This window comes from Pantherophis guttatus, chromosome 2 (assembly GCF_059756535.1).
Source record: "Pantherophis guttatus breed Tessera chromosome 2, ASM5975653v1, whole genome shotgun sequence".
Classification (NCBI taxonomy): domain Eukaryota; kingdom Metazoa; phylum Chordata; class Lepidosauria; order Squamata; family Colubridae; genus Pantherophis; species Pantherophis guttatus.
This window is the reverse complement of record NC_142064.1, coordinates 259,356,749-259,381,179: the sequence shown is the minus strand read 5'-3', so window position 1 is coordinate 259,381,179 and position 24,431 is coordinate 259,356,749. Positions and strand designations below refer to the sequence as shown.

The 24,431-nt window shown below is 43.1% G+C and overlaps 2 protein-coding genes across 2 annotated transcripts in view; both read left to right on the top strand.

The window, feature by feature from the left end:
• LOC117667888 (complement factor B-like) overlaps positions 1–1,491 on the top strand; it is a 46,589-nt gene extending 45,098 nt beyond the window's left edge. The window contains exons 17-18 of the mRNA XM_060693361.2: positions 110–159; positions 1,172–1,491. Of these exons, the coding sequence (XP_060549344.2) occupies positions 110–159; positions 1,172–1,348 (227 nt within the window). The 3' untranslated portion in view covers positions 1,349–1,491. The remainder of the gene's footprint in view (positions 1–109; positions 160–1,171) is intronic.
• A 13,330-nt stretch (positions 1,492–14,821) lies between these two features.
• The window catches only part of LOC117667853 (complement factor B), a 43,286-nt gene continuing 33,676 nt past the window's right edge, over positions 14,822–24,431 (top strand). The window contains exons 1-3 of the mRNA XM_034421465.3: positions 14,822–14,990; positions 20,692–20,898; positions 24,162–24,347. Of these exons, the coding sequence (XP_034277356.2) occupies positions 14,933–14,990; positions 20,692–20,898; positions 24,162–24,347 (451 nt within the window). The 5' untranslated portion in view covers positions 14,822–14,932. The remainder of the gene's footprint in view (positions 14,991–20,691; positions 20,899–24,161; positions 24,348–24,431) is intronic.

Sequence of the window (24,431 nt, the reverse complement as noted above, 5' to 3'; positions counted from 1 at the left end):
GCCTGTCTGAAATTCTCCCATGAGTTGGATTCCTGTGCGTTATATAGATTTGATCTCTCCATACCCAACTCAGTCCCTTGATTAAATCCCTTTTCCTTTTGGCTTGCAGGTGATTCTGGTGGTCCTCTCATTATTCAGAAAAAGTTGCGTTATATTCAGGTGAGTGGTCATTTCACCGAAACTGCTAGACGACAGCAGGTGTGTATGAATGGCCCCAATTAAACCTGTCAGCTTCAGATCACTGCAGGGGTGAAACTCTTCTTATCTTTCTGTCCCAAAGGTGATTTTTCAAGAGGCAACCGGACTTTCTTTGTTTTTCCTCAAAGACGTTTTGCTTCTCATCCAAGAAGCGTTGCCAGTTCTTGGATGAGAAATGAACTGAAGAAGCTTCTAGGATGAGAAGTGAAACATCTTCAAGAAAAAGACGAAGTCCAGTTGCCTCTTGAAAAAGCACCTTCGGGACAACCATGACGGCGATTACTGAGAATCTCCATAGACATATTATCTTTCTGCTATGTGTAAGTTGGCTGCATGCAGGGGTGGGCTTCAAAAATTTTAGCAAGGGGTTCTCTGCCTGGTTGTTGGGTGGGCGTGGCCATGGTGGATGTGGCCTAGTCGGCCTCCTGCACCATGGCAGGGGGGGGGTTTGCCCTCCCCGGGCTCCAGAAGCTTTCCTTGAGCCTCCGGGAGGGCAAAAACTGCCTCCCCAGGCTCCGGAGCCCTCTGGAGGCTGGAAACTGGCCCCCATTCCTGAACTTCCGGTAGGCCTGTTTTTTGCCCTCTCCGAGCCTCCGTGCGCACCCTGCACTTACCTGCATCCAAAACAGGCCGCGTGGGGACTCCTGGGAGGGGTGGGGTGGGCAGGGCCAGCCAGGAGTGGGATTTGAGGGTTCTCCGAACTGCACAGAATCTTAGCTAGAGGTTCTCCTGAACCCCTGCGAACCCCCAGCAGCCCACCTCTGGCCGCATGTCCCTCAATGCCAAAAATTATCACAGAATCTTCTGATTGAACGGAGATGTCCGTTTGCAGCCATAATTTCATCAACTTTGGTAAAGCAAAGTCACGTAAGATTTTTCCCCCCCTTTTATCTGATGTTGGTTTCCCTTCAATGAAAGCTGTCAGACCCCAGGTTTGAGTTTCTCACGTTTTTTCTATCTCTACCTTCTTTAGGTTGGCGTGATTAGCTGGGGTGTGGTTGATGTCTGCGGTCACCATGGTACAATATGTGAGGAACCCGACAAATCAAAGAAACGTACCTCCTATTCCAGGGATTTTCACCTCAACCTCTTCAGAGTCATTCCATGGCTCAAACAACAGCTGGCGGACGAGGGACTGGAGTTCATCTAGACATATTCTCTTCCCAACCCCTTCAGATGCTCTGTGTAAATAGAAATAATTCTCTACAAAACTTGCCAAGTAAAGTCTATGTAACAATGGCTATCCGATGTAACTGTATAGACAAAAAATAATAATAAATGTGATATATGTTGTCCTTTGCTTATCTATGTTGGAATAGTGGGGCTTAGTTTCTCAATTCAATTCAAAACCTTTAGTGTCAGAGTACAACATGTGTACAATGAGATTGGCTGAGCCAACCTTCGTGCACGAGTGGTGAAATTCAATTTTTTTTTACTAATGGTTCTGTGGGCGTGGCTTGGTGGGCGGGCAGGGGAAGGATACTGCAAAATCTCCATTTCCACTCCACTCCTGGGGGAAGGATATTGCAAAATCTCCATTCCCACCCCACTCTGGGGCCAGCCAGAGGTGGTATTTGCCGGTTCTCCAAACTATTCAAAATTTCCACTACCGGTTCTCCAGAACCTGTCAGAACCTGCTGGATTTCGCCCCTGGCCCCAACCCAATACAACTCACAATGAAAGACAGTAAAAGAAAAGAAAAATCCCTAACCCAGTGAATCCTACTAACAAACACACTGTCAGGTTTCGAGGTCTCGAAACCTGTTTCAACCTGTTGCAGGTTTCAAGCTGCATTTACTCTAGTGCTGACACACACAATCCTACTGCACCATGTGAATTTATTGCACATCGCACTGGCCCCGCGAGTCAATCGTACTATGTTGTTGCAAAGTTATTTTCTGTTCAAAAACCTGACAGGTCACGCATAAAAACTGTTCTTCAGCCTATTTGTGCGGCTGCCTATGCATCTATATCTCCTTCCCAACGGCAGGAGAATAAAGAAGTGCTGACCAGGGTGTGAGTCGTCCCTGAGGATTTTCTCACTCTTCTAAGGCAGCGAGCCCTAGCAATCACATCTAGTGGTATCAGGGGAACAGCCCACGATGTTTTGTGCTGTGCTCACCATACTCCGTAATATCTTTCTATCCGCGGCTATCAAGCCAGCATACCACACAGTAATGCGCTGACTGAGGACGCTTTCTATTGTGGACCGGTAAAAGGAGGTCATCAGTTGTTGTTCCACTTAACTTTTTTTGCAAGACTCTAAGGAAGTGGAGTCTCTGTTGGGCCTTTCTGATCACCTGAGTCGTGTTGATTTTCCAGGTGAGAATCTTCACTGAGGTAAACTACAAAGAAGCATCTGGGAAAAAAAAATCAAGATGGTGACTGCTTGGGGACCCTGAGCACTCCGTAGATAGTAATAGTAGTTCGTTAACTTATTAGTCTTATGACAATATCAAAATTTCCACCCCACTTCAGGGCTTGGGAGCCCCTTCAGTCCCTTGGGAGTTGGGCAGCATAGAAATGCGACAAAATAAAATAATAATAAATAATAAATAAAAAATAAGATTAAAAAAAATAAACAAAGCGTAGGATCTACTTCAGATGAAAGAAAATACAGTACAGGTAGTCCTCAACTTATGACCACAACTGAGCCCAAAATTTCTATTGCCAAGCGAGACTAGGGTGAAGTGAATTTTGCCCTATTTTACAACCTTTCTTTCCACAGTGAATCACTGCAGTTGGTAAGTGAAACTGGCTTCCCCACGGGCTTTGCTTGTCAGATGTTTGGATTATATGACCCCCAGAGACACCACAGCCGTCATAAATATGAGTCAAATTGCCGAGGTCTGAATTTTGACCATGTTACCATGGGGATGCTGCAATGGTCATAAGTGTGAAAAACCTCTTTTTCAGTGCCGTTGTAATTTCGAACAGTCACTAAACAAACTCTTATAAATTGAGGATTAACTGTATAAGCAATATATTTGATGGCTGAGGCACCTTCCAAATGTCTTTTTGAGATCACCTGAACGCAGGTACCCAAAGGAAAGGGGGCGAGGGTGGTCACCGAACCCCAGGAAGCACCACGAGTGCAGAGACCACTCCAGGGACAGTAACTCTGGCTCCATGTACGGAATCAGGCACAATGACCCAAATGACAAACATAAGGCAGAGAGAAACACATGGCTCCTGGACTCAGGGGCCACAAGCCACACTACTTGTAACCCAGAGCTGCTAGACTCACTCACAGAAATAGACTCAGAAATAAAGGTGGCAAACCAAAGCAAGGTCAAAGTGGTGGGGAAAGGAAACGTACACATCACACAGATAGGGGATTTAAAAGGGGTACTGTACGTGCCAGAGATACCCCACAACGTGCTAGCCATCACAAAACTGACACGGGACACAAACATAGAGATAAAATTCAAAGATGGAAAGGCACACTTGATCAAGCAAGGGAAAGAGATAGGAAAGGTAACCATACATGAGGGACTTCCTTACTTCACACCCAACGCAAGGGAGGAAGAAGGCATTGATACCAACACAAACCACAAAGTAGACGAGTGTCCAGAAATAGAGGGGGTACAGCAAGAGGCAGGGAGTGGCCATGGGAATGCCAACAAGTCTGTATCTATTGGGAAGCCATTGCATGATAACTGCGCCCACCTCCTCCACAGGAGGCTGGGACACATAAGTTTCCCCATTGTAAAGAAAATGACGGAATGTACCGAGGGTCTCAAAGTAAAGAACTGCAAAAACTACTTGGAGTGTTCGATCTGTAAGCATTCTAAGATCAAGGTTAAGGCCATCCCCAGGGGATCCAAACGAACCACAGAGTCCCCCTTCCAATTGGTGCATATGGACTTGGTAGGGCCATTGAAACCCTCTGTAGGGCATAGGAAGCGATTCTTCCTCACGATTGTGGATGACTACACCAGATACGGGTATGTCTACTCCCTCAGACACAAAAACGAAGTATTCCAAAGGTTTAAAGAATTCCACAGAAGAGTAGACATGCAGCATAACATGAAAATAAGGCAAATAATGACAGACAGGGGCTCAGAATTCATGGCCAAGGAATTCACGAGGTGGCTGAGAGAACAGGGCATAGCGCATTACACCTCTTCACCTTTCTCCCCCTTCCAAAATGGGGTCTCAGAGAGAAAGAACGGAGTGTTGCAAACCATGATGAGGTGCGCTCTGGAGGATGCTGGGATGGGGCAGCATTTCTGGTCAGAGGCACTACACTACGCCAATTACACCCTGAATAGACTGTGGTCAAGCTCTATCAATAAGACACCATACGAGATGCTATACAACAGAAAGACCAACATCGCACACTTACACATATTCGGCGCGTCAGGGCGGAGAGTGTCAAAAGCGCCCTGGTGGTGGCCACCATCCTGGGCTTGGAAGTTTTCCAATTCGACGTACAAACAGCGTACCTGCACGCCAAGTTGGACAAAGAGATATACGTCAAAGCACCGCCTGGGTACAACGAGGGTGAGAACCAGACCTGGCTGCTGAACAAAAGCCTGTACGGGCTCAAGCAGTCGGGCAAAAGGTGGTATGACTGCCTAGCCAAAGCTCTCAGATCCATGGGCTTCGAGGCCACCTCAGCCGACAAATGCTTCTTCACGAAGAGAGAAAACAACACATTCGAAGGTGTGCTCATTTACGTGGACGACATCTTGTACATCAGCAAATACAAGGACAGATGTGACAAGTTCGCCACTGAGCTGGGTAGCCACTTCTCCCTAAAGTCACTTAGAAAGATCGATAAATACCTAGGGGTCCAAGTGATAAAAACCGACAAGGGTTTCCACCTCTCCCAGAAAGAAAAAATCATCGAGCTGCTGTCCAAATGCAACATGTCCGAAGCAAAACCCAGCGAGACCCCCATGCAACCAGAGTTCCTGAAGACTATGTACGAGGAATCTGAACCTTTCACAGACAATAAGTTGTATAGATCAACGATAGGGTCACTGCTGTATATATCCAACTGGACTAGGCCCGACATCGCCTTGGCCGTCAATCTGCTGTCCAGACATGTAAGCAAACCCACAGTAACACACTGGAACGCCATCAAAAGACTACTTAGATACTTAAAATTCAGCGCGGATGCCCAACTCTGTCTAGAGCCAGAAACATCCGAGAAACCAAAGCTAATCTGCTATGCTGACGCTGATTGGGCTGGGGACATAGAATGCAGAAAAAGCACCTCTGGCTATGTGCTACTACTCAACAATTGCCCCATCCATTGGTACACTGGAAAGCAAAAACTGGTGGCCACATCAACTACGGAAGCAGAATTCGTTTGCCTATCCAAGGCCGCAAACAACTTAGTGTGATTCGATGACCTGCTCTGCAACATCTGGGCTGAACCCTCATACCCAATAGTCATCCACGAAGACAACAAGGCAGCGATAGAGATCTCAAAGGCTGATGCTATAGGTCAGCGATCTAGGCACATTGACATTAAATACAAACACGTCAGGCAGTTTTCAGAAATAGGTTTCATTAAGGCAGTACACTGTGACACAGAGGAGCAGACAGCAGATATTCTCACTAAACCCCTACCACATAAACAGCATGCATACCTCATGTCTAAAATGCGTGTTTACATGTAATCCGTGCCTGTGCGTGTATATTCTCTGTGTGTATACAACCACTTCCCCAGGTACCCAGTTAGACATTTAGAGGGGGTTTTGTCATGGTAAATGTCTAACTACAACATCTCCCTGATCACCCAGCCCTGCAAGGGTTAACTGACCACATATCCCATAACCCCTGTAACCACTCCTTACCTCTTTGCCCCTCCTCCTGGGTATAATAGCTCCAACCACGAGGTCCACATTTATTCCAGATGTATACCTGAAGGGAAAAGGTACAAGGTCAGTGACCTCCAGTACCATTAAACCTACAATAAAGCTACAGAAAAAAAATTGAAGTCTGTCTTTGAGTTATTGGGCTAGATCCAGCTTTTAACAGTTGTGGGGGCAATAAGCTGACTTTGTATAAATATACAAAAGGATGAAGGCTATTGCTTAGCTTAGCACATTGTAAGCCGCCCTGAGTCTCCGGAGAAGGGCGGCATATAAATCAAATTAAAAAATAAAATAAAATAACTAACTAAATCTTTCTCTGAAAAGGCCCTTCTTGAGAATTCTGTCAAACTCATTGATAAGTATTTTTCAAACTGGAAAATAATTTTGTTCCTAGCCAACTGATTTCACATTTTTGCTGATAACGTCATGCCAATTTGGCCACCAATATCTAGGACTCTTTGTTTAAAAATCCCCCTTGCCTGGGAAGGAGGCAGTTGAGAGTAAATACTAGGTGGAAAACACAGGTTGTGAAACAAATGAAACAAATAACTTTTTCTTTTGAAAAACCTTTATTAACATTTAAAATCCAAAAATACAAGTTAAAATACCTCTATAAGAAAAATACATCCGTAATAATTATACAATTCAATGTCTTTCTGACAGTACTTAATTCTTAACTTTCTTCATCTATTCTCACATATTCCTACTTAATCGACATATTTAATTACATTTCATATCTTATTTTGTTCTATACATTCCTTATTTTTAATTTCTATCCATTGATATCAATTATCCCAAGTTAAGTAATATGCCGAGTCTTCCTTATTATTTAATTCTAAAGTAAGTTTGTCCATTTCTGCACATTCGAAAATTTTCCAGATTATTGCACAGTCTGTTGGAATAGTGGACATTTTCCAGGCTTGCGCAAGTACGATTCTAGCTGCTGTAGTTATATGAATAATTAAATATTTTATCCTTTTAGGATAATTTTCTTTGAAACAAATCACTTAAATATGAGCCAACAAATCACTTAAATATGAGCCATATGCTGCTGTGCAGCAGCAGCCAAAAGAGCCAATACAATCCTAGGCTGCATTAATAGATGGATAGAATCAAGATCACGTGAAGTATTAGTACCGCTTTACAAAGCCTTAGTATGGCCACACTTGGAATTTTGCATCCAGTTTTGGTCACCGCAATATTTTTTAAAAATGTTGAGACTCTGGAAAGAGTGCAGAAAAGAGCAACAAAGATGATTAGGGGGCTGGAGACTAAGATATATATGAAGAACAGTTGCAGGAATTGTGTATATCTAGTTTGATGAAAAGAAAGACTAGGGGTGACATGATAACTCCTAATAAATATAAATGAAAAAAATAAGAGAACCAAACCAAGCACTATCTGGTAAACCATATAATCCATATCTGTGTTTCTGCACAGCCTCACAGGCATATAGTTTCTTCTGCATATACAGGGACTCCTCAACTTACAACAGTTCATTTAGTGAGCATTTCACATTACAATGGCACTGAAAAAAAGGACTTATGGCTTTTATCACACTTAACAACCATTGCAGCATCCCCATGGTCATGTGATCAAAATTCAGACATACAATGGCAACCAATTCACATTTATGACAGTCACAGTTGTCCGAGGGTCATGTGATCCTCCTTCCGACAAGCCGAGTCAATGGGGAAGCCACATTCGCTTAACAACCTTGTCACTAACTGAAACAACTGCAATGATTCCCATTAACAACTTTGGCAAGAAAGGTCATAAATTTTACCTCCACCTGGGGTAAAATTCACTTAACAACTGTCTCGCTTAGCAACAAAAAAATTTGGGCATTGTTGTGGTCACAAGTCGAGGGCCACCTGTTATGACATGGCAAAGACTGAACTGATTACATTTTTGGTATTACAGTTTCTCCAGAGTCAGAATAATATCTCTGTACAGGGGAAGGGAGGATTTCAAAACTATTGCCCTGAGAATATCAGGAAATGGTATAATGAATGGAGGTTAGATAGAATGGAATGGAATGGAATGGAATGGAATGGAATGGAATAGAATAGAATAGAATAGAATAGAATAGAATAGAATAGAATAGAATAGAATAGAATAGAATAGAATAGAATTTTTGATTGGCCAAGTGTGATTGGACCCACAAGGAATTTGTCTTGGTGCATACGCTCTTGGAGTACATAAAAGAAAAGATACATTCATCAAGAATCATAAGGTACAACACTTAATGATAGTCATAGGGTACAAATAAGCAGTCAGGAAACAACATCAATATAAATCAAGCAACAAAATTACAGTCATAGAGTCAGAAGTGGAAGGAGATGGGTGGTGGGAACGATGAGAAGATTAATAGTAGTGCAGACTTAGTAAATAGTTTGACAGTGTTGAGGGAATTATTTGTTTAGCAGAGTAATGGCATTCTGGAAAAAACTGTTCTTATGTTTAGTTGTTCTGGTGTGCAGTGCTCTATAGCGTCGTTTTGAGGGTAGGAATTGAAACAATTTATGTAAATCATTATCCAAGTACACAAAGTGTTTAGGTCACGGCCACCATTGAGTCCTTGTCAGAATCTAAGAATTGCCTAATTTGAAGTTAACCTCAGTATTACAGTTCATTTTCTGGGAAGAGATGAGAGGAGGTGGGTGGATCATAACCAGGGAGACAAATGAGGAAATGTTCATTGCGATGCAATCACATGATTTGCAAGAAACACCTGGAATTGCATCACTTTCACCGTTTCTATGAGATGTCCACAAGGGGTGTTTGTTTTGGAACTTCGAACGGTCACTAAACGCACTGTTGTAAGTCAAAGACTACCCATATTGCATTGTTATATATATTGCATTGGCACATCACCCATCAATTAAAAAAAAAACTGACCTTAGCAAACTTCTGATAAATATAGGTTTACTTCAGCTAAGCGTGATCAAGTATTCCTCTTCATATTTGCATTTTGTACCTCAGTAAAGCTTGTTTGAATTCTTAAATAAACACACATCGATTTCCTGAAACTGGGGGATTTTCTGGCCCTGATTGCAGCAGACAGGAAAGTCACAGAAAAACAAAAATGCTATTATGTTTCCCACAATAGAAAAACTTCTGGGGCAGGGGTCTCCAACAACCTTGGCAACTTTAAGACCTGTGGACTTCAACTCCCAGAGTTCCTCAGCCAGCAAAACTGGCTGAGGAACTCTGGGAGTTGAAGTCCACAAGTCTTAAAGTTGCCAAGGTTTTTGGAGACCCCCGTTCTGGGGTATTTTTTCCAATTCCTTTTTTTTTTTTGCTCTTCTTAAAGTCTTAAAGCTCTTCTTAAAGTCTGCTGATGTTTATATAGTCTCCTTTTCGTTCCCGCTGTGGGTAAAGTATGGAACAAAACATAAACTTGATTTTTACATTTTTAATTTCAGCTTCAAAGCATTGGCCCTTTCACACAATATCAGGGGTTTCTGTAGCACATGGTCAAAAAAGATTGTGGAAAAAAAATACGCTGAATCCCGACAAAACTGAGGGTCTCTCTGTTTTTTTGACCCTCGCAAACCTGGGAGATTTTCCAAGACTAGAGACTTGGATAGGGTAGTGCTATACGCTTTTGCTCCTGAGAACAATTTCATTAAAGGTATCATTTTACTTTGTTCCTAAAGTTTCAAAAGTGAAGCGAAGAGTTTCCGTGCTTTTGTTTCCTTGTTCCTAAAACTATTGGTTCACTTATTTTGGAAAAAAAAAAATTGCATATCCAAAGCACAGAACTGGCTCAGCTTCAACTTGGTAACTCCAAAAATGTGAGTGATGAGCTTCTAAGCAGTTTCTAACTCGGTCATATCCTTCCAGCTAGCAAATTCTGCTAGCAAATAAAATAAACGTTTGCCAATCTATTCAAAATTGTGGTTTGTTTGTTTTTTTTTTTATTTGATTTATATGCCGCCCTTCTCCAGAGACTCAGGGCAGCTTACAATGTGCTCAGCAATAGCCTTCATCCTTTTGTATATTTATACAAAGTCATCTTATTGCCTCCACAAACTGGGTCCTCAATTTACCTACCTTAGAAAGGATGGAAGGCTGAGTCAACCTTGAGCCTTGGCAAGATTCGAACCTGCAGTAATTGCAGGCAGCTGGTCTTAATAACCAGCTTAATAACAGGGTGCCTTAGACCACTGTACGACCAAGACTCTGGTTGAAAGAGGCACTATAAAGAAGAAAGAAACACTTGAAAGAAATATGACTGGGGCCAGATAGATACTTGAATTCAGAGAATTCTTAAACATGCAATTGAAACCAAAAAGTTTCCTTTTAAGGCTTGATGGGCAAACAAAGTGAAATAAAACATGGGACTCTGTTTTCATATATGATAACAACAGCAAGACTCTTGTATGCACAGAGATGAAAGAATTTAGAAATTCCTACAGTAGAAGAAGGGATAGTGAAAATGATGGAGCAGCAGAGAGAGCAGAACTGAAAAGGCAAAATTAGTTTCTATTTGGAAACCGGATTAGAATTTTTTGCTTGAAACTGGAAAAAAATAATAATCAGATTTTAACCTTGGGATTTGACAATTACAATTATTTATAAGTATAAAATAGTTGTAATCATCAAATCCCAAAGTTAAAGATTAATTTTAGAGTTTGAAGGGCTACTGCACCTTATATTTGTATCTGTGCTGAAGAAAGTCAGAAGTTTTTTTTTATTTTTTTATTTCCCTTTTTCCCTGTGCTCTCCTCCTTTTAATTTACTTCTTTTCTTTCTTTCTTTCTTTCTTTCTTTCTTTCTTTCTTTCTTTCTTTCTTTCTTTCTTTCTTTCTTCCTTCTTTCTTTCTTTCCTCCTTTCTTTTCCTTCCTTCCTTCTTTCTTTTCCTTCCTTCCTCCTTTCTTTCTTTCCTCCTTTCTTTCTTTTCCTTCCTTCTTTCTTTTCCTTCCTTCTTTCTTTTCCTTCCTTCCTCCTTTCTTTCCTCCTTTCTTTCTTTCTTTTCCTTCCTTCCTTCTCTTTCTTTTCCTTCCTTCTTTCTTTTCCTTCCTTCTTTCTTTTCCTTTCTTTCTCTTTCTTTCTTTCTTTCTCTTTCTTTCTTTCTTTCTTTCTTTTTTATCTCTTGTTGCACTTAATAAACTCCTCTGAAAAGAAAGAATGTTTGGCTTCGCAGTCTTTTTCAGAGGATTGTTACCGTATCAGCAGTTGATAAACAAAAAACTACTGGTTTTTATTTGCACAAAGATTTTCAACACAAATCTTTTGTAATAGAATTCTTTTGCAAACCCTAACTTGAGTGTGGCTGCTGCCAATATCAAACTAATGAGAGGGCTTAGAAGAGTAAAGTCTACAACAAATAGTTGTAGCAAAGGGGCTCTAGTCTAGTGAAAAGGAGGACTAGGGATGACAGGATAACAGTGTTCCAGTATTTGAGGGGCTGCCACAAAGAAGGGGGGGAGGGGGGCAGTCGAGCTATTCTCCAAAGCACCTGAGGGAAAGACAAGAAGCAATGGATGGAAAGTAACCAAGGAAAGAAGCAACCTAGAACTAAGGGGAAATTTCCTGACAGTGAGAACAATCAATCAGTGGAACATCTTGCCTTCAGAAGTTGTAGGTGCTGCATCATTGGAGGCTTTTGAGAAGAGACTGGACAGCCATTTATCTAAAAATGATATTATAAAGCCTCCTGCTTGAGCAAGGGGTTGGACTAGAAGACCTCCAAGGTCCCTTCCAACTTATTTATTCCAGTGGTGAAATTCAAAAATTTTTACTACCAGTTCTGTGGGCGTGGTTTGGCGGGTGTGGTGTGGCTTGGTGGGCATGGCAGGGGAAGGATACTGCAAAATCCCCATTCCCTCTCCACTCCTGGGGTGAAGCATATTGTAAAATCTCCATTCCCACCCCACTCTGGGACCAGCCAGAGATGGTATTTGCTGGTTCTCCGAACTACTGAAAATTTTCACTACCGGTTCTCCAGAACCTGTCAGAACCTGCTGGATTTCACCCCTGACTTATTCTGTATATAAACCAGGCTCTGTCTTCTAGACCTTGGGTCAAATTGCACCAAACTGGTGGTTAGATCCTTCGGGAAAGATTTTAGTGGTTTAATTGATGGCTGTTTTTCTTTGGTCTTTCATTTAGGATGACGTATTGTGCACCTTCATTGTTTTCACTGCTGTGTCCTGAAAACAGCCTAGACTCCTACAGACTTGGGGCATCCCATAAGTTGAGTGAGTAAATAAATAAATAAATAAATAAAGGCTAGGGTTAGGCAGTCCATTGTCCCCGGTCTGCCTGCGGTTCTCAGGTTTGCTTGTTTTTCTGCTGAAAATTCTCAGCGTGGTTTCCTCCTATTATAATCACCATGAGAAGCTGCAATGTTGTAATTGTGAGGCAGTTTCCCCAGTACCTAAACTACAGTATTGTGGCAACAGAAATGCTGCCATAGCTGCAACAATGAGGACTGATTATGAACCTTCTCATTCAGGGCCATTGTAAACTTTCAAATAGTTGCTAAAACAAATGGTTATTGACCAAGAAATACCTGAGGAGCGTGGTGGCGCAGTGGTCAGAATGCAGTATTGCAGGCTAATTCTGCTGACTGCCAGCAGTTCGACAGTTTGAGTGTTACCAGGCTCAAGGTTGACTCAGCCTTTCATCCTTCCGAGGTCGGTAAAAATGAGGATCCAGATTATTGGGGGGTAAATATGCCGACTCTGTAAACCTCTTACAGAGGGTAGTTAAAGCACTGTGAAGCGGTATATAAGTCTAAGCGCTGTTGCTGTTGCTACAGGCTTTGGAACTCTAAGTAAAAGAAAACATAGATAAACAATAACAGATCAGATGCAGCAGTTCTAAAACAAGCAAGAACAAGAAACAAACGTACATCATTTCTATACAGGTAGCCCTTGACTTACAACGGTTCATTTAGTGACTGTTTGAAGTTACAACAGCAGTGGGGAAAAAAATGACTTACGGCCATTTTTCACACTTACGACCATTGCAGCATTCCCAGTGTCACATGATCAAAATTCAGATGCTTGGCAACTGACTCACATTTATGACCGTTACAGTGTCCCGGGGGGGGGGGGAGGTGTCACATGATCTCCTTTTGCATCTGTTCTGCCCCAGCTACGGACCCCAAAGAACGCAGCACACACAAAGTCCGTACAAACCTTAGTTTACTAATTAAGGACTACTAATGAGCTTTCTTAGTAGTTGTTCGAACACAAGTACAGTTTAAATCAGTCTTTTCTGAACAAGGGCTGTTAATTTAACTTCATTAACAGCCGACAAGAATCCAAAGAATAATAACTCAATTCTGAGGCACAGTATTTCAGATAACCGTAATCTTACTGTGGTTGGCAGAATGCCCAGAAGCAATTTGCAGGAAAACTGACAAGAGAGAAACAAAAGCCGAATCAAACTTTTCTGGAATCAAGATGCGAAGGAATATGAACAAAGTTGTTTCCTGCAAATAGCATCAGTCCTCGTCCTTCCTTAAATAGGCTAGGGGAGTGGCCAATTAGCCCCAAGTCTTACTCTCGAGGAGACCTCCTCCTGAGGAACCACTCCTGCCTTTTAACAGCTCTGCGTACTTGTGCATCGAGAAGAGGTTCCTCTCCTTCCTCTTCACTTATGGGAGCTTCTGGAGGTTCTGAAGGCCTTGGCTGAATCCCTGCCTCTGGCACCAAATCTTCTCCAGCCTCCTCATTGTCTGACTCGAGCGCCAGCTGCACAGGCTGCTGGCGCAGCACCACACCAGCCTCCTTGCTGTCGGAATCATCTACTAACTGTACAGGCCACTGACAGGCCACAACAGCATCCTTCTGACAAGAGAAGTCAGTGGGGAAGCCAGATTCCCTTAACATCTGTGTTATTACCTTAACAATTGCACTGATTCACTTAACAACAGTGGCAAGAAAGGTGGTAAGATGGGTCAAAACTCACTTAACAACAGTCTCACTTAGCAATAGAAATTTTGGGCTCAATTGTGGTTGTAAGTCGGGGAACTTATCAGAACAGGTAGTCCTTAACTTATAACTGTTCATTTAGTGACCATTTGAAGTTACAACACCACTGATTTACAACCGTCACAGTGTTCCCACAGTCAAATTTGGGCGGTTGGCAACCAGCTTGTATTGAAAGCTGTGTCCCGGGGTCATGCAATTGCCATCTGTGACCTTCCTAGCAGGTTTCCGACGAGCAACCTCAATGAGGGAGCTGCATTTGTTTAATGACCACACGATTCGCTTAACAACCATGGCAAAAAAAAAAGTCATGAATTTGGATGCGATTCATTTAACAACCGCCTTGCTTAACCATGGGAATTCCGGTCCCAATTGTGACTATAAGTCGAGCATTACATCTACCTAAGAGAAGAGAAACAACAGTCTTTATTTTTGATGGAAGTCTCTTATCTGATTTGCAAAGATCTTTTTTTTTTTTTTATTAAAAAATTGCACAAAAATAATGGCGGTTCCCCGTGCTTTTGACCCCTGCCATCGCACCAACGACACTGACCATAGGTGAAGGTTTTGTAGGAGCATTAAAACCAGGTTTGAGTGCGGGAACGTGCCAGTGAGGTTTGCCTAGCCCGGCCGAACTGCGTAAGGCTGACAAAAGGAGGAGTTTGTGGGTTTAAAGATTCAAATGTCTGCCTGACCCTCAGCCTTTTGCCCAGCTAAGTAGACTTTCAAATCATTTTCCAATAAGCCAGATTTTGGCTTTTGGCTGAACCTTTGTCAACCTAGATGTGTATCAATAGATTTATCATTTCCCACAACTCAGCTGCTTTCTCAGGGAGGGGCCAGTCCATCACATGATGGGAAGGAGGCCAAAACATTTATAAGTACGGTAGCATAGAATTGCATTCCACCTGCAGTAACGAAAGCAAGAGCAGGGAAAGAGAAAAGGAGCGGGAATGCAGTGTCTCGGCTCATATGTCCACCTTCTCCTCTTCCTGGGGGCGTTTTCTGCAGGTAGGGTGTGATATTCCAGACCCGGTTGCAAATTTGCCCCAAAACTTAATACTATCCCCCTGCTTATAGACTGCTAAGCTTTTTGGCTAAAGGTGCAAAAGCTCCGCTTCTATCCTCCTTAAATGTATTGTTGCATGCTGAGAGAGTTTGCTTTCACAATGTTTTTTCAAAAAAAAAAAAAAAGTTGAGGCAAAAGGTCCCAGAAGTGAATTTCCCCCTTCTACAATATTCCGTATTGTTTGATGCGTTATATTCCCCTTTGGCCATTGTTTGGTATTTCATGGTTGAAGAGGCAACAAAAAGTTCATATTTGGTTGCATGGAGGTAGGAAGGTTGGAGCAAAGCAGGGTCAGGTCTACTTCAGTTAGGGGGGCTCATTCAGACAGATGGAGCTGAGGGGTTCTTTCAGCCCAGCCTACATTACAGGGTTGTTTTCTGGGAATGAAGTGAAGAGAGATGCCCACAGAACTGACTGCATGATACTGGAAGAAAGGGGGGGGCAGAGGAGGAGGGGGAGGAGGAGGAGGAAGAGAAGAAGAAGAAAAACAAGAACAAGAAGAACAAGAACAAGAAGAGGAAGAGGAGGAAGAGAAGAAGAAGAGGAAGAAGAGGAGGAGGAGGAAGAAGAGAAGGAAGAAGAAGATGATGATGATGAACAACAACAAGAAGAAGAACAAGAAGAGGAGGAGGAGGAAGAGAAGAAGAAGAGGGTGAAGAAGAAGAGGAGGAGGAGGAGGAGGAGGAAGAGAAGAAGAAGAGGAAGAAGAGGAGGAGGAGGAGGAGAAGGAAGAAGAAGAAGAAGATGATGATGAAGAAGAACAAGAACAAGAAGAGGAGGAGGAGGAGGGGAAGAGAAAAAGAGGAAGAAGAAGAGGAGGAGGAGGAAGAGAAGGAAGAAGAAGAAGATGATGATGATGATGAAGAAGAAGAACAAGAAGAAGAACAAGAACAAGAAGAGGAGGAGGGGGAAGAGAAAAAGAGGAAGAAGAAGAGGAGAAGGAGGAGGAGAAGGAAGAGAAGGAAGAAGAAGATGATGATGATGAAGAAGAACAAGAACAAGTAGAGGAGGAGGAGGAAGAGAAGAAGAAGAGGAGGAAGAAGAAGAGGGGGAGGAGGAGGAGGAGGAGAAGAAAGAAAGAAAGAAAGAAAGAAAGAAAGAAAGAAAGAAAGAAAGAAAGAAAGAAAGAAAGAGAAAGAAAGAACCTAAGTAACAACCAAGGTGACTGTGGACATGCCAATGCATTCTCTGACATCTACCAAACTCCCTGCCTTACCTAATTATATTACATTGTTTTTTATTGAATACTTTATTGAAATGAATAAGAAGGAAGCCTACTCTCCAAGCACTCTCCCCCCCCCCAGCATAAACTGTATTTTGAACAATGCTTGGAACTTGGAAGCCTCATGTAGACCCCCATTCTTCAAAAATAAATCAATGAGGCCGAGTAGCCCACGCCCACCATGGCCACGCCCACCCAGCAACTGGGCAGAGAACCAGTTGCTAAAAGTTTTGAATCCCACTCCTGGTCCCAAGACACATCAGGTCTTGTTACTCAGCGGTCCCCAACCTTTCCGGCTTGGCAGCCTGTCACAGAAGATGGGAGAGGGCATGGTTCTGTGAGAGTGGACTGGAGCCTTGCGTGCAAACGCAAATACCCGCCACTCGCACGAGTGGAGCATTGTGCACACAAAATGCGCCTGTCGCTTGCGCAGCCCGGTTCTAAACCGGCCACAGCCCGGTAGAGGTCTGCAGCCCGGGGTTTGGGGGACCCTGCTGTTACCGATCTCCCTGCAGAGTTCTATTTTTTAATTGATGGATGAAACTCCATCATGATGGATGGACTGCCATCTGTCAGAGATGGTGTAGAGCAGAGGTGTCAAACTCAAGGCCCGCGGGATGGATGCGGCCCACAGGGTGCTTAGATCTGGCCTGTGGGGCCGCCCTGGAAACAGCGAAGGACTGGCCCACAGTACCTCTGCCAGTGGCTGCACATCAGTGGTGGGTTGCCCCCCGGTTTGCACCGGTTCTACAGAACCGGTAGTAAAACCGGCGGGAGGCCCCGCCCACCGATCCCGACGTCACCAAAATGCTTCTGCGCATGCACAGAAGAGCGCACGGCCCCGTTGCGAACTGGTAGTAAAGGTAAGTAGAACCCACCCCTGCTGCACATGGCCCTCCTGAGCTCCATTTTCGCTAGCAGAGGGCTGTAGGAAGATCCCCCAGCCCTGCCTGGGCCACCACAGGTGCCCCCGACACGAGTGACATCGAGCCGGCCACGCCTCCTGGCCATGTCCCCCCCAGCCCCACGAGGTCAAATACAACCTTGATGCGGCCCTCAATGAAATTGAGTTGGACACCCCTGGTGTAGAGTCTCCTGCTTGGGGGGGGGGGGTTAGACTAGATGACCTACAAGGTCCCTTCCAACTCTGTTAATCTGTTCAAGACTCTATAATGAGACACTAGATCGCTATTTCTCAGCCCTGGCTGCTTTAAGATGTGTGGACTTCAACGCCCAGAATTCCTCAAGTCAGCATGGCTGGCTGAGGAATTCTGGGCGTTGAAGTCCACACATCTTAAAGCGGCCATGTTTGAGAAACACTGGTCTAGGTTAAAAATTGGCTAAAAGTAAACGATCCCTGACCCTCCTAACTGATTATTTATTTACTTATTTTATTTATTTATTGCGATTTATATGCCGCCTTTCTCCCTAGGGACTCAAGGCGGCTTACAAAATGACAACTTCAATACGAATCACAATACAATACAAAATTAAAATCAGTAACCCAGTTAAAAAAACGATTTAAAATTATCCCAGTGTACCCCCAAACGGATCAGTTTAATTATTATCTCTCTCTGGTTGGGGAATTCCCCCATCTGAAAAGTGTGTCAACATTGTGACACACTTTTGGCTGAGAAGTCTGAGACAAGTCAATACTTGCAGAAGAAGAAAGAGCTTAGCTGCCAGCTTGGATTGGATCATGGCCTATTTAAAAACATTTGCTGCGCAATCAGATATGATTTGCAGTCTTTTTTTCCCCTTTTTTTCACAGTTAGTCCTCGACTTACAGCCATTTCTTTAGTAACTGTTTGAAGTTACAGCAGACTTATGACCATTTTTCACACTTACAACTGTTGTAGCATCCCATGGTCACATGATCAAAATCCGTACACTAGACAGTTGCAGTCTCTTGGGGAGTCACATGATCCCCTTTTTCAATCTTCTGACAAGCAGCGTCAATGGGGAAGCCAGATTCACTTAACAACCACCTTACTAACTTGACAATTGCAATGATTCACTTAACAACGGTGGCAAGAAAGGTTATAAAATGGGGCAAAACTCACTTAACAACTGTCTGGCTTAGCCAGGGAAATTTTGGGCTCAAGTGTGGCCATAAATCAAGGACTACCTGTATTTATTCTATGCATTAGCAGTTAACAAAACCATCTTTAATCTTAAAAAAAAAAACTAAAAACACAAACACTAAGAAAGAATAGAAACAAAAGGTGGGTTTCAGCAGGTTCTGACCAGTTCTGGAAAACCGGTAGTGGAAATTTTGAGTAGTTCGCAGAACCGGTAGTAAAAATTCTGACTGGCCCCACCCCCATCTATCCTCTGCCTCCCAAGTCCCAGCTGATCAGGAGGAAATGGGGATTTTGCAGTAACCTTCCCCTGGAGTGGGGTGGGAATGGAGATTTTACAGTATCCTTCCCCTGCCACGCCCACCAAGCCACGCCCACCAAGCCACACCCATAGAACCAGTAGTAAAAAAATTTGAAACCCACCACTGCCAAGGATCATAAATCACCTAAGACTCATCTCTTCCTTGGAATTCCTTGACTTGACTTTGGACTGCTTGAAACTTGGCATTCACCTGTAAAGTCCTTACCTGTGATTAATTGTTTGTTTTCCTGCCGTTGCCTTTCTGCTATGTCTATGGCCTTGGTGTTGGGATTTACGGAAACAGCTCTTCCCTTTAACATTGTGGGTGCCTAGCTCCTGAACGGGTGCTAAAAAAACCAGGATGCAAAAAAGAAAAAAAAGAAAAATGGGATTCAGGGTAGCATACAACAACAATCAAAATAATATCACAATCAGAAGAACACTTTAAACATAATAAAAATAAATTAAAGGCAAGATTGTCGCTGTCCCTCTGGGACTGGAATTCAGAGGCATTGTCTCCATTACTTCCAGTTTCTATAATGCTTCTTCATTTCATATACAAAAATTAAATACAGGCAGTCCTTGACTTACAACAGCTCATTTAGTGACCATTCAAGGTTACAACCGCACTGAAAAAAAGTGACTTATGATCGTTTTTCACACTTACGACCGTTGCAGCATTCCCATGATCCCATGATCAAAATTCAGATGCTTGGCCACTGATTCATATGTATGATGGGTTGGAGCATCCTGGGGGGGGTCATGCGATCCCCTTTTGCGACCGTCTAACAAGCCAAGTTAATGGGGAAGCCAGATTCACTTAACAACCGTGTTACTAACTTAAGAACGACAGAGATTCACTTAACCGTGGTGGCAAGAAAGTTCGTAAAATGGGGCCAAACTCACTTAACAACTGTCTTGTTTAGCAACAGACGTTTTGGGCTCAACTGTGGTCATTAAGTCGAAGACTACCTGATTCGCGAAGAGCTCCGTGATCGACCGTGGATTTGAATCTGGGTTTTCGCAAGACCATTCTGTTGGGAGAAATATCCATCTGGTTCCGTTCCAAGCCCGGAGAAAGACACTGAAACATGGAAGCTGATTGGAAAGAGGGTTTAATGGTGAACAGAACCACCAAGCACATGGTCCTGGTGCAGTTGACCACATGGAGTGAAGAGTGGGGTTATTTTATACCTTTTCTTGGGCTTTGAACTTGAACTTCCTGTTCCTGTGCAAGAACATGTATTCTATTGGCTGTTGTCAGATTCCTATGGGGTCATGTTTGTCTGAGCTCCCAGGTTTGGTTGAAGTTTGCTGGGTGATGCAATGTCCTTAGGACAGGGGTGGGCAAATGTGGCCCTTTTACAATCTGTGGACTTCAACTCCCAGAATTCCTGAGACAGCCAAGTTGTCAGCTTGGATCATCAGAGGCATTTAAAAAGAAAAATCCTGAGTTGCCTGATCGGCAGAGGTTTTTTAAAAAGCTTCTGCCGATCAGGCAACTCAGCTTGGATCATCAGAGGCATTTAAAACAAAAAAGGGTTTTTTTCTTTTAAAAGCCTTTGGCGATCCCAGCTGAACCGCACAATCATCAGAGGCTTTTTTTTTTTTACTTTTAAAAGCATTTTTTGGCCGAAGAGGTTGTAGAAAAAATGCTTTTAAAAGTAAAAAAAAAAAAAGCCTCTATTGATTTTGTGGCTCAGTTGGGCATGGGGGGGGGCAGGGATTTTTGCTACCGATTCTCCGAACCACCCGCCTCCATCGCTACCGGATCAGGCAATCCAGTCCGAACCGGGAGCATTTCACCCCTGAGCTGAAGGTCTTTTGTCTTGTAGATAAACTGGCCCAGTCCTGCTGGGGCTATTAACAAAGGTGGGAGCTGCTTTCCAAGAGCATGTTACTCCTTTAGGGAAATATAAATATTCTGCCTTTTTAAATATTTCCTAAAATATTTCATTCTTCTGGGAGAGGGGTGGGTGCTAACTTTGTACAAGTCTGATTGTACATTTTCACCACTTTCCACTCTGCTTTCTTTCTAGGTACAGTTGATGGAGCCTGCGATCCTAAAGCTGCTGAGATCGTAGGAGGCAGTTATAATCTCCTGAAAGATGGAACCACATTAATCTATGACTGTCCTCAGGGACAGTATCCCTATCCGACACAATTCCGGTTTTGTAAGGATGACAACCAGTGGAGCCCCTTGACGGGCAGGGACGGCAGGACTGTTGAGCAGGCTGAGTGTCGAGGTATGGTGGGTTCATTTCTCAAAAGAGAGGCATCGTATGACATCTCCCCTCTTCCTCTCATATTTATTTATTTGTCAAGAACGTATTTGGTAATAAGTCTAAGCATGGATTGGATGCATAAAATCGATACAAATAGAAGAAACATGAGGACAGGGACGCTGTGTGCGCTTATGCATGCCCCCTTACAGACCTCTTAGGAATGGGTGAGGTCAACAGTAACCAGTCTTAGGTTAAAATTTGGGAGGGGGGGTTGGGATGAAACCACAGAGTCAGGTAGTGCATTCCAGACATTGACCACTCTGTTACTGAAGTCATATTTTCTGCAATCGAGCTTGCAGCGGTTCATTTAAAGTTTGTGTCTATTGTGTGCTCGTGTATTGTTGTGATTGAAGCTGAAGTAGTCATTGAGAGATAGGACATTGCAGCAGATAATTTTATGAGCTTAGGTCATACCGAAGGCAGCGTAGTTCTAAATTTTCTACACCCAAAATTTCAAGCCTGGTGGCATAAGGTATTTTATTGCAAGCAGAAGAGTGGAGGATATGTTATCGCCAACCAAGTCCCGGGTTTTCCACCAGAGGCCTTTTTGTAACTGTATAAAAAAAACTTCGTGGGAGTCACTAGCAGGCTTATCAAAGTGCAAAAGCATATTTACTTTACTTTTATCTATTGTATGGAAAACGTTTATAAAAACAACTCTGGGCTGCTTACAAGCAATAAAACAATATTCATCAGAATAAAACGAACAACAATAAGGCATGTAACCCTGAAGCATCCTCCCTCCTTTTAATTTTTAACTTAGTGTTTTTAGATGGCTCCCATTTCCCTGAACCTGATATGTATTGTGTTTTAATGTGATTTTCATGATTTTTATCTGTAAACCGCCCAGAGTCACTCTAAGAGCGAGAGGGGCAGTATTTGTGCTTGATAAATGAATAAATAGAATCCCTGGTGGTGCAGTGGTAAGAATGCAGTATTGCAGGCAAATTCTGCCCAAAGTCTGGAGTTCGATCCTGACCAGCCCAAGGCTGACTCAGCCTTCCACCCTTCTGAGGTCAGCAAAACGAGAAGCCCGATTGTTGGAGGCAATACGCAAATAAGGGTTACATTATAAAACACCCAGAGAGTGTTGTATGGAGTGGCAGTGGTGAAATGCTACCAGTTTGCACCGGTTCCAACGAACTGGTAGTGATAAAAACTACCAGTTTGGGCAAACCGGTAGTAAAAAAAAAAGCTGCCGATTCCTCCGAACCGGTATTTCCGATGATCAGCTGTGCCGCACAATTTAAAATTGCTACAAAGCAGGAAATCCTGCTTTCTAGTGAATCTAAATCACGCAGCACAGCTGATCCCCCGCCCTCACTGCTCTACTTACCTTCCCAAGCCTCCTTTTGGCGCGTACTGTGTATGTGTGCGTGTGCGCTGTGCACATTTGGTGTGCACGGTGCATGCGCGTGCAGCGTGTGTTCGTGCATGCCTGCACCGCGTGTTTGTCACACGGCACACATGCGTGTGCATGCAGTGTGCATTTGGCGCACAGGATGCATGCGCAGCCCAGTGAACCGGTGGCAAACCGGTTCAGATTTCACCACTGTGGGGTGGTATATAAATATACACGTCTGAATGCTATTGCTAGTGTTAGGGTTGAGCCCCAAATTTCCATTTGCTAAGCAAGACAGTTTTCCCCCATTTTACGATCTTTCCTGCCTCAGTTGTTAAGTCAGGGGTCAGCAACCTGCGGCTCCGGAGCCACATGGGTCTCTTTGGGCTCTCTGCTGTGGCTCCCTGTCGGGCGATCTCACCACTGGCTGGCCCCGCCCCTCAACCCTCCCCTCCCAGTCACTCCTCGCCTGGCCTGAGAAGGTAAGGGCGATGGCGGGATGGAGAAGCGGCCAGGCCAAGGTGGTTGTTAAATGAATCTGGCTTCCCCATTGAGTTTGCTTGTCTGAAGGTCGCAAAAGAGTGGATCACATGACCCCACGACACTGTAATTATCATAAATATAAGCCAGTTGCCAAGCAACCACATTTTGATCACATGACCATGGGCATGCCACAACAGTGGCATGTGAAAATGGTCATAAATCACTTTTTTCAGTGCCATTGTAACTTTGAACAATCATAAGCCATAGCACTTAGATTTATTTACTGCTTGATAGTACTTTATAGTACCGTGTAAACAGTTTACAGAGTCAGCATATTGCTCCCAACAAATCAGGTCCTCATTTTACTAACCTGGGAAGGTTGAAAGGCTGAGTCAACCTTGAACTAGTCAGGATTGAACTTCTGACAATGGGCAGAGTTTGCCTGCAAAACTGCATTCTAACCACTAAGCCCCCATGGATCTCTAAACAAATGACTGTAAATCAAGGATTAACTGTAGTGATATTTGTGTTAGAATACAATTTTCTTTTCTTTTTCTTTTCTTTTTTATAAAAATGTCAAATCAATATGTGAACAGTGTGGCACCTGGGTGCCTGACATTTCCATACAAATTAAATTGATCAGATTAAACATAATTATTACATTCAATCAATTTATGTGTTTCTAATAGCAATACACATCTATGTTAGGTTGCAGTCTATCATTATTTGATTATTCCACATTTTCTCATTCCTACTTTTATTTTATAAAATAAAAATGTGTGTATTAATATTCCCCTTATTTCTATCACTTATTCTAGCTTTTAATTATGTCACCCTTTATTACAAAACTTTTTCTTTCTTTCCTGTCTAACTTCTAGCCATGTCACCTGCTTAAAGAAAAAAGAGAAAAAAAGAATAGAGAGAGGGAGGGGGGGTAGAAGCAACTCAAAACAGCAACAACAACAAAAAAGAAAAAGAAAGAAGGAATCGTTCATCCATCATCTCTTGTCCACTTCCTGTTTTAATTGCTATGCTTTAAAAGAAAGAGGGGAAGAAGGAAAGGTGAATCAGAACAACAATAAACCAAAAAAAAAAAATCATCTATCCATCATCTCTTACCCGCTCCAATACTTTAATTGCTATGCTTTTATTTTTTTAACTTGCCTCCCAAATTCCTCTCTTAAATCGCCATCTAAGAATACAACTTTCTTTTCATCACTTCCGTCACTGTTGCTTCTAGGCATGGCATAGTCTATGCTATTAATTGTGGCTTCACAATTGTAATGGTCTCAGATGAGCAAGGCCAGAACGATTGTGAATGATGGAACTTGGAAAGAGATGGAGCTGGGATTGGATAGGACATGCAGAAAAATTGACTGGTGTTTTCTCTTCCATCCAGTCTTCCGGTGTGTCAGGCCTCTAGAATTTGAAAACGGTGCCTTTGAGACCTTCCAGCAATTTTACAACGTAAGCCAGAAGCTGAAGTTCAGTTGCTATGACGGACACAAGTTGCGAGGGTCCCAGATACGTACCTGTCTCCCCAACGGGAAATGGAGTGGAGAAACAGCCGTATGTGATGATGGAAGTGAGTCTGATTATCCTTTGTGATCAAAATCTACCGTTTCTTCTTCCCCCCTTGGGGAAAGGTTTATGGAAATTCTCAACCATC